Source organism: Ictidomys tridecemlineatus, chromosome 11, assembly GCF_052094955.1.
Source record: "Ictidomys tridecemlineatus isolate mIctTri1 chromosome 11, mIctTri1.hap1, whole genome shotgun sequence".
Taxonomy (NCBI): Eukaryota; Metazoa; Chordata; class Mammalia; order Rodentia; family Sciuridae; genus Ictidomys; species Ictidomys tridecemlineatus.
The window spans coordinates 621,216-635,144 of record NC_135487.1 but is presented as its reverse complement, the minus strand read 5'-3'; the positions used below and the strand labels follow the sequence as shown (position 1 = coordinate 635,144).

The following is a 13,929-nucleotide window of genomic DNA, read 5'->3' as shown; positions in this document are numbered from 1 at the left end:
CTGCAGGACTCCCGCTACCACCATGGGTCACCGGCATCATCATCTGCGTTGACTTCGTCTGTGGAGAGTGGTGACTTGGATCATAGCCTGTGACTACCTTGGGGCTGCCGCCTGCCGGGAATTTCCTGTGCAAAGGTGCAGGTCAAGATGGCCCAGTTGCTATGGTGATGCCTGGCCTGGGGGGGCTCCGAGCAAAGGCACAGAGCGATCTCGGGCTGGACCCTGAGCTCAAGCACCGACTTTCAGGAATAGAGAATTCTGAGCATAACAAGATGACCTTGACGCCTCGAAAGATTCACTGCGACCTTCAAGTCTGTCTGCTCTGCTGAAACTTTCCCAAAACAACCTGTATAATTTGATGATAAAACCTATATGATACACGTGCTGAGCCAGCTCCAGGTTCCTGCATCAGAGGACATTGTCCCCCTGTCCCAACTTTCTTCTCCTATGTGTTTGTCTTTTCTCACTCCCCCATCGCCCCTCAGTGGTTTCTGGATCGATGACTTAAAGGCTTGTAAGGTTCTTCACGGTGGGAGGGTACTCCACCACGGAGCCACATTCTCAGTCCTTCTTATGTGTTATGTTGGGAGAGGGTCTCTCTAAGCTGCTGAGGGTCTTTCTAAATTGCTGCATCTGGCCTTGAGCTTGTGATCCGCCTGCCCCGGTTCCCAGGCATGTGCCACCCACCGCCCACAGAAGAGTGTTGTGCTTTTTGTTTTGGGGGTCTTTTTGAGAGGAGGTCTCACTTTGTTGCCCTTCAACTCCTGGGACGAAGCCACCCCCTCCCTCAGCCTCCCGAGGAGCTGGGAAGCACAGGTGTGCGCCCGGGTAGCTCGACACTTCTGAGAATCAACCACAAGCACCTTGTGTGCCCCCAGGAGTGTGGGCTTGTTCCCGAGTTGTGTCCTCCCTGTTGATGGACATTTGGGTTGTGTCCAGTTTTGGCTCCTGCTGCTTTGAACTTTCAGACGCAAGTCTTTGGGTGGTCACGTCGTCGTTCTTTATAATAAAGGGGTGCGTCTGGGATGACCGGGGTTCAGGGGCGCGTGTGCTTCACTCGGCTTCCCAAAGTGGGCCTGCCGGTTTGCACGCCAGCAGCGCCCAGAGACCTTCGGTGGCCGCCCCTCAGCCCGGTGCACACTGTGTGTCTCCGGTGGCTGGCCACTCCACAGCTGCACGGGGGCACCTCCCGGTGGGCTTCATGTGCCCTACCCCAGGGACGCTAGGCATGCTTGGATGAGCTGGCTTGACCCAGTGGTCTCTGATCAAGTCTTTTGCTAATTTTAGAAAATGAGGATGCTGACCCTTCTGTTGCTGTGAGTTATTTATATTTTTCAGACACCAGTCTTTGGCTGCATGTGTTTTGTAAGGATCTTTAGTGGCCAGCGGTTTCCCGGCTCCTTCTCCCAGCAGCGTCTTCTGAAGAGCCAGGGCTTTAGTCGTGCTGAAATGACCCATGTGACCAGTCCTTGCCTCCGTTTCCTTCCCCTGAGCCGCGGTCTGGAGCTTCCCGGGGGTCATGTGCGGGCTCCCGTCCTCCGTGTCCACCTCCTAGGACGGCATCCTGGGCTCTCGGGTGTTCTGCCCTCCCAGTGTTCTGTTCCGGTTTTCAGTTTTCTCAGGCGGAGGGAAACCTGTCCGTCCTGGTCCTTGTCAGCCAGAGGTGCAAACGTACCCTTATTTGCTTAATTATCGATCGTGCGGTGCCGTGTGCCTGCGGGGCGAGCGCTCTACCGCTGAGGTCCACCCCGGGCTAACTTCATTTATCAAAATAGCTTTTTAAAATCACGGCTTTATCACGGACACCTGGCACCACACAAAACCCGCCTTTGCTCTTTAGAACGTTCTTCCTGGGCATGGACATTGAGGTCACCAGGCTCTTAGGTTTCTAGGCGCACCGGCAGGGTCTCACCGCCCAAGGGCCTTGCAAAGACAAAGGTGTCAAACAACCCGCCTTCACTCAGGCCCAGTGCACACGCCTGTAGGGCAGCACCCAGGGGCTGCAGTCAGAGGCCACCCTGGGCCAGGCAGCAAGACCCAGTCTCAAAGCAACGGCAGCAAAACATTTCAACAAATCCAGTTTAAACACCCGATTGGCTTTCACCAACAGTTCGTGAATCGGACGTCCTTCCATCTCCGATGGACAAAAGGTGCTTCTGTGGGCACGGTGGCAGAGTTGGTAAAATCCAGCAGTGGTCGGAACAGGGCTGACGGGGGTGGCTTCAGCTCTTCTCCCGTGAGGACAAAAGCCGAGGGGCTTCCCTATCGTCCCTGCTAAAACCTGCCTGGGTGGGGACCGTCGGATTTCTTGGAGGTTCAGATGAACAGCCTACTTTGGCCAGGAAGACAGACAGGTGCATTCTTATTGCCCTGGTACATACAGTACGGGCAGATGGTGCTGCATCTTGATTTCCTCGCTTGGGTATGTTCTGGAGGCCACTCTACGGCAGGACACAGAAGGAGACCTGCCAGGGCCAGCTCCCTGTAGGTGGCTGTGTCCGTCTCTGACTGTCCTTCCCCTCTCCGTGGAGTGTGTCCATCATCCACACTGGGACCAGCGAAGCAAAGCCCTAGGAAAGAATTCCATAATGGGGGCGGGCGGGGGTAGCCCCAGTGTAACTCCTCTTAGGAAAACGTCACCGGGCTGATGGGGTGGGCTGATAGGGTGACCCTGGAGCGCGGGAATTCTGAGAGGAAAACAGACCCAGCACCTCCCGACGCAGACCTCTTGACTCTCAGGATTAGCAAGGGACTTCCCAGGCCTCCCGCGGCCTCGGGCACCAGCTGCGAAGGGGCAGGTCCCACTCATCCTGGCCCAGCGCGGCCGCGGAGCCTGGTGAAAGGGATCCGCAGCGCACACGGTGCAGCCCCGGAGCGCGGGCAGGTGCGCGCAGGTGCGGGCAGGCGCGGGCAGGCGCGGGCAGGCGCGGGCAGGGGCGGGCAGGGGCGGGCAGGCGCGCGCGGTGCAGCCGCGAGTCCTGCGCAGGCCGAGCCCGCCGTGCGCAGCGCCACCGCTTCTCCAGTCGCCGGTCCTTCCCCCCCCACCCCCCTGCGAGCTGGGCGGGCCGCGCCTGCGCGGGGCTGTGCGCGCGTTCCCATGGAGCCGCCAGCGTCGCAGCCGAGGGCCACCGAGAGGACCAGCGGGCCACCGCCGGGTGGGGCCGCTGAGGAGGGCTTGTGGCCGGACAGGGCCGAGCAGGCCTTGGGGAGGTGGGTGCCGCCCGCCGGCGTCTGTGTCTCCCAAACCCTCGCGGCCCGCGGACTCAGACGCCGTCTTTGGAAGGGCCGTCGGTTGTCAGTAGTGGAGGTGAGGCACCTCGGAGCAGGGCGCCTGCTGGGCACCGCCGAGGTCCTGGTAAGAAAGAGATCTGGACACAGCCCTGTCCGCAGGGAAGGCGCAGAGGTCTGGCCCTGAGCACCAGGGGCTGGAGGAGCCCCCCGCCAGGCAGAGCCCTGAAGAGCAGCAGAGTCCTAGGTGCACTCCCAGGACAGCCCCCTGGCCCAAGGGCCTAGTAGGCTGGACCGTGACTTTGTGCCCTGTCCTCTGAACCTGAGAGTCCAGGCCAGGACTGTGAGGTGGCTGGCCCAAGTGGGTGGTGTCCCCAGGTCACCAGGGCTGGCCCAGGGTACTGACAGAGTCCTTTCAGGCAGAAGACAACCAGAATCCCCGCAGCTGGCCGCTGGGGCTCTGACCACGAGGGGATGGGGCCTGGGGCGCAGGAGTGAGGGCGCTGTAGAAGGTGGGAGAGGGAGCAGGGGGCTCTGGGCAGGGTCTCCAGGAGAAATGCGCCCACTGCCCCAGAGCAGCCCAGCTGGGAGGACCACCCTCCGCCCTGAGGCTGGAGAGCACAGGTCCAGGACTCTCAGCCTGCAGTGTCCTGGGGACTTGAGGACAGAACCAGGTCAGGAGAAGAGCTAGGACCCGTCCCGTCCTGAAGGTACCTGGTTGGCCTTCAGACACCATGGAAGAGCCAGGTGCACCGGGAGCCAGGGCCCAGGGGCCAGGCTCCACATATGGGGTTTGTGGGGAGGACGTGCAGGAAAGACCAGCTGGGGTGGTCAGGGGCAGCCACGCGTGCGCACATCTTGGTGGTGGTACCAAGAGGGCTGGATCCCCACACGGGACCTCAGGGAGCCCAGTGAGGTCATCTCAGATGTGGCCTCCAGAACTGGGGTCACCCCAGAGTGGGGTCGCTTGTGGAAGCAGAGCGCCCAAGCCCTTCAACCTCGTCACAGGAGCCAGTTGGCTCTCAGACCCCCGTAGCATGACCCCACAGCTCTGTGTCCGAACCAGCACCTGAGAGTGTCAGGCTTGCGCTTCCCCGGCTCCCGGTGCGTCTGCTCTGCCAACGCCACCCATCCAAGTCCTGCCCTAGAGTCCGTCTTGTGCTGCAGGGTGCCCGCCCCCTGCTCCTCATCAACACTGCCCTTGCCCCGTCTCCAGTAGGTGCTAAGTCCTCCTGCGGGTGCTCTCCCTCCCCCTCTCCTGGTGGGACGTTGGAGGGGTTAGTGAAGATGGAGCAAACTGGGAAAGAATTGGTACCTCGGAAACATGAGTCTCCTGAAGCTGCCTTTACCATTTAGACCTTCTTCTGTTTTCACGTTTTCTTTATGGGAAACTTCAGAGTCAAGAGAACAGGAAGAGGGGCTGGGGCTGGGGCTCAGAGGGAGCACGCTCACCTAGCATGCGTGGGGCCCTGGGTTCGATCCTCAGCACCACATAAATAGAAAGAGATATTATGTCCACCTATAACGAGAGAGAGAGAGAGAGAGAGAGAGAGAGAGAGAGAGAGAGAACAGGAAGAAAGATAATGAGCCACAGGCCCGCCCCCACCCTGCACCAGCAGCCACCCAGCCTGGGCCCCTGCTGGTCCAGAAGGGGACTGCGGAGGTGTCCCGGCTCACTGCGAACTTTAGTGTGCACCCCCAGGCAGATGAAGGTGGCCTTTACCAATAACCATAAAATCATGGTCAATTCCCACAGTTCCTTTCTTTCTCCCCCTCCTCCTCCTCCTCCTCCTCCTCCTTTACCCAGGGGTGCTTTACCACTGAGCTACATCCCTTAAGCCACCACAGTGGGGTCACTTTGAGACAGGGTCTGGCCTTGAACTTGCAGTCCTCCTGCCTCAGCCTCCCAGGTTGCTGGCAACACAAGTGTGCTCCTCGCCCAGCTTCAGCGGTGATTTCTTAATGACACCCAACTGGCGCTGTTTTCAGGGATGGTCACAGAGCATGCCACTCTGTTGGCTTGAGCTGGCAGCGTCCCCACAGTGGGGAGGCCCACCCTCACCAATACCCTCACCAGCACCCTCACCAACACCCTCACCAAGACCCTCACCAGCACCCTCACCTGCACCCTCACCTGCACCCTCACCAGCACCCTCACCAGCACCCTCACCAGCACCCTCACCTGCACCCTCACCAACACCCTCACCAGCACCTTCACCTGCACCCTCACCAGCACCCTCACCTGCACCCTCACCAGCACCCTCACCTGCACCCTCACCAACACCCTCACCTGCACCCTCACCTGCACCCTCACCAACACCCTCACCAGCACCCTCACCAACATCCTCAAAAACACCCTCACTACACCCTCACCTGCACCCTCACCAGCACCCTCAACAACACCCTCACCAACATCCTCAACAACACCCTCACCAGCAACCTCACCTGCACCCTCACCTGCACCCTCACCAACACCCTCACCAGCACCCTCACCTGCACCCTCACCTGCACCCTCACTACACCCTCACCAACACCCTCACCAACATCCTCAAAAACACCCTCACCAACACCCTCACCTGCACCCTCACCAACACCCTCACCAGCACCCTCACCAGCACCCTCACCAGCACCCTCACTACATCCTCACCTGCACCCTCACCTGCACCCTCACCAGCACCCTCACCTGCACCCTCACTACACCCTCACCAACACCCTCACCAGCACCCTCACCAGCACCCTCACCAGCACCCTCACCTGCACCCTCACCTGCACCCTCACCAGCACCCTCACCTGCACCCTCACCAGCACCCTCACCAACACCCTCACCAGCACCCTCACCTGCACCCTCACCAGCACCCTCACCTGCACCCTCACCAGCACCCTCACCTGCACCCTCACCTGCACCCTCACCAGCACCCTCACCTGCACCCTCACCAGCACCCTCACCTGCACCCTCACCTGCACCCTCACCAGCACCCTCACCAGCACCCTCACCTGCACCCTCACCAACACCCTCACCAGCACCCTCACCAACATCCTCAAAAACACCCTCACTACACCCTCACCTGCACCCTCACCAGCACCCTCAACAACACCCTCACCAACATCCTCAACAACACCCTCACCAGCACCCTCACCTGCACCCTCACCTGCACCCTCACCAACACCCTCACCAGCACCCTCACCTGCACCCTCACCAGCACCCTCACCAGCACCCTCACTACACCCTCACCAACACCCTCACCAACATCCTCAAAAACACCCTCACCAACACCCTCACCTGCACCCTCACCAACACCCTCACCAGCACCCTCACCAGCACCCTCACTACACCCTCACCTGCACCCTCACCTGCACCCTCACCAGCACCCTCAACAACACCCTCACCAACATCCTCAACAACACCCTCACCAGCACCCTCACCTGCACCCTCACCTGCACCCTCACCAACACCCTCACCAGCACCCTCACCTGCACCCTCACCAACACCCTCACCAGCACCCTCACCAGCACCCTCACCAGCACCCTCACTACACCCTCACCTACACCCTCACCTGCACCCTCACCAACACCCTCACCAGCACCCTCACCTGCACCCTCACCAGCACCCTCACCTGCACCCTCACCTGCACCCTCACCAGCACCCTCACCAGCACCCTCACTACACCCTCACCTGCACCCTCACCTGCACCCTCACCAACACCCTCACCTGCACCCTCACCAGCACCCTCACCTGCACCCTCACCAGCACCCTCACCTGCACCCTCACCAGCACCCTCACCTGCACCCTCACCTGCACCCTCACCTGCACCCTCACCAGCACCCTCACCTGCACCCTCACCAGCACCCTCACCTGCACCCTCACCTGCACCCTCACCAGCACCCTCACCTGCACCCTCACCAGCACCCTCACCAGCACCCTCACCTGCACCCTCACCAGCACCCTCACCTGCACCCTCACCTGCACCCTCACCTGCACCCTCACCAACACCCTCACCACACCCTCACCAGCACCCTCACCAACACCCTCACCAGCACCCTCACTACACCCTCACCTGCACCCTCACCTGCACCCTCACCAACACCCTCACCAGCACCCTCACTACACCCTCACCTGCACCCTCACCTGCACCCTCACCAACACCCTCACCAGCACCCTCACCAGCACCCTCACCAGCACCCTCACCTGCACCCTCACCTGCACCCTCACCAGCACCCTCACCTGCACCCTCACTACACCCTCACCAACACCCTCAACTGCACCCTCACCTGCACCCTCACCAGCACCCTCACCTGCACCCTCACCTGCACCCTCACCTGCACCCTCACCAGCACCCTCACCTGCATCCTCACCCTCACTAGCACCCTCAGGGAATGAGACTTTGAGATTATTTTTTTTTAAGAGAGAGAGAGAGAGAGAGAGAGAGAGAGAGAGAGAGAGAGAGAGAGAGAATTCTTAACATTTATTTTTCAGTTTTTGGCAGACACAACATCTTTCTTGTATGTGGTGCTGAGGATCGAACCCAGCGCCCTGCGCATGCCAGGCGAGCGGGCTACCGCTTGAGCCATATCCCCAGCCCTGAGACTGTTTTTGAAAACAGCGTTTCTTACCACTTCAGTGTGCTGGCTGGCGCACTGGCAGCCTCCGTACCCAAGATGGCCCTTCCAAGCCCTCCTGAGAGCCGCCAAGTGACCCTTGGTTCTCCAGCAGCTTCTCCTGTGCCCGAGCCCTGCACAGGTGCTGGCCCAGGTCTCCCCTCTCCCAGGACCTTCACACTCGTCCTTCCACTTCCCAGTTTGAGGGTCCTTGTAGATTCGTGTGTGGAAACAGGAATCTGCACCGTTTCAGAGGATTAGAGTGGGGTGAGAGTTGAGCGCCAGGAGGGCGGGCCTCTGTGCCTGGACGCTCAGAGTATACGTATGCTGGGGTCCACTGTGCGTCCAGCGAGGCAGTCGGGTAGCCGCACCGGGCTCCTGAGACAGAGCTGAAGAGGTCTGGCCACTTACAAGTGTCCTCTGAAAGCCCCGGAGGGCACAGAGCAGTGGGCAAGTCTGTCCTTCCACGTGGGGGAATGTGGGGGGTGTTTTATGGGCACCGAGAGTCCTACCCTTTGGGACTTTCATGCAAAGTGCTTTTTGCCGTTTCAGTCACGGGCACTGATTCATTCATAATGTGGCCGCAAAACATCCTGAGATGGCGGACACGCTCTTAGCGGGTGGGTCTGAGGCCGTGGCTGAATTAAGCCACAGAAACCAGTCCCCAGATCTGAGCATCTGCCGCTCGGACACCTGTGCTCACCGCCCGGACTCACCCCTGGGGTCAGGGAGGGACTGTCTTCACACTGACACCAGCACTCACCACGCCGCACTCTTTCCGTTGACCTCGGTGTGAGCACAACCTGACGATGGGCGTTAGAACGAGCACACACTTGTGGTTGGGCAGAGAGTAAATGAAGTCGGGCATCAGGCCTGACTTTCACAAGAAACGACGGGGTCCCGAAGAGCATGCACGTCCAACGCTGTTCTTGAGCGAAAAGTCTTTGATCAATGGATGTAATTCCATACCAAGAGTGTCCACCGGCGTCCCCTAGAGTGCCCAGACGGGGAGGGCGATCAGTGTTCTCAAGTTCCTTAAGCCCCTGAACCTTGGCGGAGTGTGAGTGTGTGTGAGTGTGAGTGTGTTCTGCTGAGATAACATGTGTGTGGTGCTGGGAAGGGACCCCGGAGGGTCGACCACTGAGCTCCATCTCCGGCTCTTTCTGGTTCTGACTTTGATGCAGGGTCTTGTTAAGTTGCCGATGGCCTTGAACTTGCAGTCCTCCTGCCTCAGCCTCCACGTAGCTAGGTCCCAGGCACGGCCACCACAGCTGGCAGACCCAGAGGTCAGAAACGTTTGATTGGGTCCATTTTGACCGCGACATACACCTGTGCAGCCAGGGATAGGGTGGCCCCAGACCCCGCAAGTTCCCTGGCCGTCCATCCTGGTACGCGGGAGCCACCCTACAGATTCAGCCCCCTGCCCGAGCTTGCTGCTCTGGGCTTCAGCGTACTCCTGTGTCCACTTGACGACTTTGCAGAGGCCCTCGAGAGAGAGCCCTGGGCGCACCTGAGCGCCAGCACCGCCCCTTCTGTGGCTCCCAGAGGTGCCCCAAGCTGTCCTTCCCTCCTCCCGTCCAGCACCTGGGCTCGTTCCAGTCTGGAGCTATGAGACGGAGCGGGACCCTCCGTGAACGCCCTCGGGCAGTTTCTCAGCCGTCCTTAGGATCGGGGCCTGTTGTTAGGTCTGTTCACACGAAATCCCGCCAGTCACACTCACGGCTGCAGATGGATCCGAGTCCTTGCCAGAGCCTGTGCCACCTTTGCAGTGACTCCTGGCCACCTCGGGGCACATAGTGCCAGGGCTTTAGTCTTCAACTCTGGGTGTCACACCACATGTCCCGTGATCGGTGGCCATTTCTGTGTCTTCTCGTGTCACACCACTCTAGACCTTCTGTCTGTCTGAGCTGGAGTCTGGACTTTGAGTTATTGATGTGCAGGAACTCTTTACATATTCTGGATACAAGACCTTTGACAGATATTTGTGCTACAAGTATTTTTTCCCTGATCGGTGACGTATCTATTCTCTTTCTAAATGTCTTTTTAAGGTAAGTTATTGATTATTATAAAGTCCATACTTTAAGATCTCGGGTCCTGTTGATCTGTATTTTGTGATGCCTTTCTTGCAGCCGATCTCTGTCTCTCGACATGGAGAGAGCCACTAGCCTGGTCTCTGGAGAGGAGCTTGCAGACAGCATCCTGCCCATGGAGGATGGTAAAGGAGGCCCGGGAAAACAGGCGCCGCGCCTCACGGCTGCCCCTCGGCTCCCTGGACTCCCGCGAGACCGTGCCCACTGAATCCTCGTTCTCCCAGCCCGGGAGCTGGTCCTGCCGTCCTCAGCTGAGGCTCTGACAGTGCAGACCAGTCCCAGTCCTGGCGTCACTACTGAGAGGCTGATGCCGTTTTTAGCCCGTCCTTTGAATGTGACCTATTTTTATTTTCTTTTCCTGGACGCATTTAGATTTTCTTTTTAGATTTTCTGATGATCTGAAATCTTCCTGAGATGTCCTTGATTTGGACCTCGCTGCCCAGGCAGCTGTCAGTCTGCACAGGTGGCCCTGCCCGCAGCACCCTGTCCCTGAGCGTCCCCCTCTGGACACGCCCTCCTTGTGGTGGTGGGCGCACTTGTGCCTTTCAAAGTCCTTTCTCAGTCTCCGTGACAGACCTGGCCGAGCGTGGAGAGGGACCCCTGGTTCCCCTGGCCTGGTCAGCTGGACGTCCACAGTGACGCAGACCAGGAGCCTCACAGGCTTGTCTGGAAACCAGCTGCAAGACGTTCCTAAGTCTGGAGCCCAGGGCTCCCAGACCCATGTTCATGTCTAAGAAGTTAAGTCCAGAGTAATTCCACACTCACTCGCGTACACACACTCACTCGCGTACCCACACTCACTCACTTACACACACTCACTCACATACCCACACTCACTCACTTACACACACTCACTCGCATACACACACTCACTTACCCACACTCACTCGCGTACACACACTCACTCGCGTACCCACACTCACTCGCGTACACACACTCACTTACCCACACTCACTCGCGTACCCACACTCACTCGCGTACCCACACTCACTCACTTACACACACTCACTCACATACCCACACTCACTTACCCACACTCACTCGCGTACCCACACTCACTCACTTACACACACTCACTCGCGTACACACACTCACTCGCGTACCCACACTCACTCGCTTACCCACACTCACTCGCGTACACACACTCACTCGCGTACCCACACTCACTCGCGTACCCACACTCACTCGCGTACTCACACTCGCTTACCCACACTCACTCACGTACACACACTCACTCGCGTACCCACACTCACTCGCGTACCCACACTCACTCACTTACACACACTCACTCGCGTACCCACACTCACTCGCGTACACACACTCACTCGCGTACCCACACTCACTCGCGTACCCACACTCACTTACCCACACTCACTCACATACCCACACTCACGTATCCACACTCATTCGCGTACCCACACTCACTCGCGTACACACACTCACTCGCGTACCCACACTCATTCGCGTACCCACACTCACTCACATACCCACACTCACTCACGTACCCACACTCACTCACGTACCCACACTCACTTATCCACACTCACTTACCCACACTCACTTACCCACACTCACTCGCTTACCCACACTCACTTACCCACACTCACTCGCTTACCCACACTCACTCACTTACCCACACTCACTTACCCACACTCACTCGCTTACCCACACTCACTTATCCACACTCACTCGCTTATGCACACTCACTCACATACCCACACTCACTCACGTACCCACACTCACTCGTGTACCCACACTCACTCGCTTACCCACAGTCATTCGCGTACCCACACTCACTTATCCACACTCACTTATCCACACTCACTCACGTACCCACACTCACTCACGTACCCACACTCACTCGCTTACCCACACTCGCGTACCCACACTCACTCGCTTACCCACACTCACTCGCTTACCCACACTCACTCGCTTACACACACTCACTCGCGTATGCACACTCACTCGCGTACCCACACTCACTCGCTTACCCACACTCACTCGCGTACCCACACTCACTCACGTACCCACACGCACTCGCGTACCCACACTCGCGTACCCACACTCACTCGCGTACCCACACTCACTCGCGTACCCACACTCGCGTACCCACACGCGCTCGCGTACCCACACGCGCTCGCTCATAGCCCACAGCAGGAATGAACCATTGTAAGCCGTGTGCTCTGGGCCAGTGGAGGACACTGACCTGCCTGTCCCGTGGCCTCCAGCCACGTCACTGCAGGCACAGGACGTTGTGACAACCGACAGACCCCCAGGGCCCCTGGACCACACTTTGAGAACTACCCTTGCTCGTCCCGTTTGGGCCGGTTTTGCTGTCCTCGTCCTCCTACTGGAGGTGGAACCCAGGGTGCCAGGTCCTCAGGGCCTCACTGAGTCACTGAGGCTGCCTTTGAACTTGGGATCCTCCTGCCTCGGCCTCCCAAGCCCCTGAGCTCTCAGGCGGGGCGCTGGGCCCTGCGGCTGCTTGCTGTCTAACTCTGACCTCGGTTTCCAGGGAGACACGCGGGACTGGAGTTGGAGGTGGAGCCTGTCCCCGAGGGCCCCGGGAGCGCGGCTGCCGCGGGAGACTGCGGGTGATCCCCGGGGGCTTCCTGCAGTGGAGCGGGGAGGGCGGGCAGGCGGGTCTGCGGGCGGGCGGCCGTGCAGGGGGCAACCCCGCTGCCCTCCTCCTGGATTCAAGCTCCGCGAGGGAAGAAGGCGCTGCCAGGGCCGGTGCTGGAGAGGGCAGGAGTGCGGCCCCCGGGGGAGCGCGGGCCCAGGAGACGGAGCTGCGCAGGCAGCTGGACCTGCTGGACAGGATGCAGGAGGAGAAAGGCCTCTTCCTGCAGAAGACCAGGTGAGCTGCTGGCCGTGGCAGGTGCTCCCCGCGGTCACCCGGGCCCTGGGTCGTCCGTCTCTTACTGAACTGTCTGACGGCAGACTGCTGACCGTGCCACCTGGCTCTCTCTAAAGAGCACCCCCGAGGCCCCCAGGGAGACTGGTCCAGCCTAGCATCATGCCAGGGTACCTCCTGCTGCTGTTTCCCAGTTCTCCTCTAAAGGTCCCTTCCGCCCTCCCCGGGGTTCTCTTTTGTTGCCAAAGTCACGTGCCAGGAGCCAGGGTGCGGTCAGGCCCCAGGGCCACTCCAGCAGTGTTCTGAAGTGGCCAGCTGCAGTGCCAACTGCTCACGACTCGTGGACGCTGAGGCTGTGGGTGACCTTGGCCACAGAGCCAGTCCCTTGGCAGAATGTTGGGAACGTGGGTGACGAGGCCCTGTCCTGTCACTGGACAGAGGACCTGGGAAAGATGTGCCACCCCAGCCCCCAGCCGGGCGAGGCTGCAGCTTCAGAGCCGCCACCCAGTCCTTGTTGGCGTTTCAGAGAAGAGCTGCGGGCCTGTCGCCAGAGGGTGGACCTCCTCAGCAAACAGCAGGAGACCGTGGCCGCCGAGATGGCCAGGGAGGGAGCGGCCAACAACATGTAGGTGGTAGGCGGCCAGTAGGCCGGGGCCAGGCACGACCATGCTGTCAGGGCGGTCCAGGGCCCCACGGCCCCTCCACCCTGATTCCAGTGGCAGCCAGTGTCCACCTGAGCCCGACTTGACCACTGACCACTCACTCAGGCCCGTCCCCACACAGCAGGGCCTCCCCCAGGCAGAGCCCCCAGCGTGTCACCACAAGGAAGACCCCTGCTCACCGCCCGGGTGGGGGGTGCCCGGGGAGAGCGGCAGCCCAGGAGGAAGAGGTCTCCGGGTGCTCTGAGGGCCCGCAGCTTCCCCAGAGAACAGGAGAGGCCACAGCAGTGAGCGTCCGCCCCAGGCCCCGAGCTGACCGGCTCAGACAGACTGACTCCGGAGAAGGCGGAGGCCCCTGGTGCTGACCCGTGCCGTCCCCCTTGGCGGTGCTCCAGGGCCGCCGTGGGCCGTCTCCAGGCCACGTCCAGACGCCTGCACACAGAGCTGCAGAATGAGCAGGACCTGCAGTCGAGGATCGCGGCCATGCTGAGGGAGACCGAGT

At 60.0% G+C, this 13,929-nt stretch overlaps 1 protein-coding gene across 4 annotated transcripts in view; it reads left to right on the top strand.

The window, feature by feature from the left end:
• Positions 1 to 3,082: 3,082 nt before the first annotated feature.
• The window catches only part of Cfap74 (cilia and flagella associated protein 74), a 43,148-nt gene continuing 32,301 nt past the window's right edge, over positions 3,083 to 13,929 (top strand). For 3 of the 4 annotated variants that reach the window (XM_078025030.1, XM_078025029.1, XM_078025032.1), the window contains exons 1-6: positions 3,083 to 3,210; positions 9,954 to 10,039; positions 12,430 to 12,508; positions 12,616 to 12,771; positions 13,295 to 13,393; positions 13,823 to 13,927. In XM_078025030.1, coding sequence (XP_077881156.1) covers positions 3,098 to 3,210; positions 9,954 to 10,039; positions 12,430 to 12,508; positions 12,616 to 12,771; positions 13,295 to 13,393; positions 13,823 to 13,927 — 638 coding nt within the window. In that variant the 5' untranslated portion in view covers positions 3,083 to 3,097. The other variant, XM_078025031.1, reaches the window with a different exon arrangement.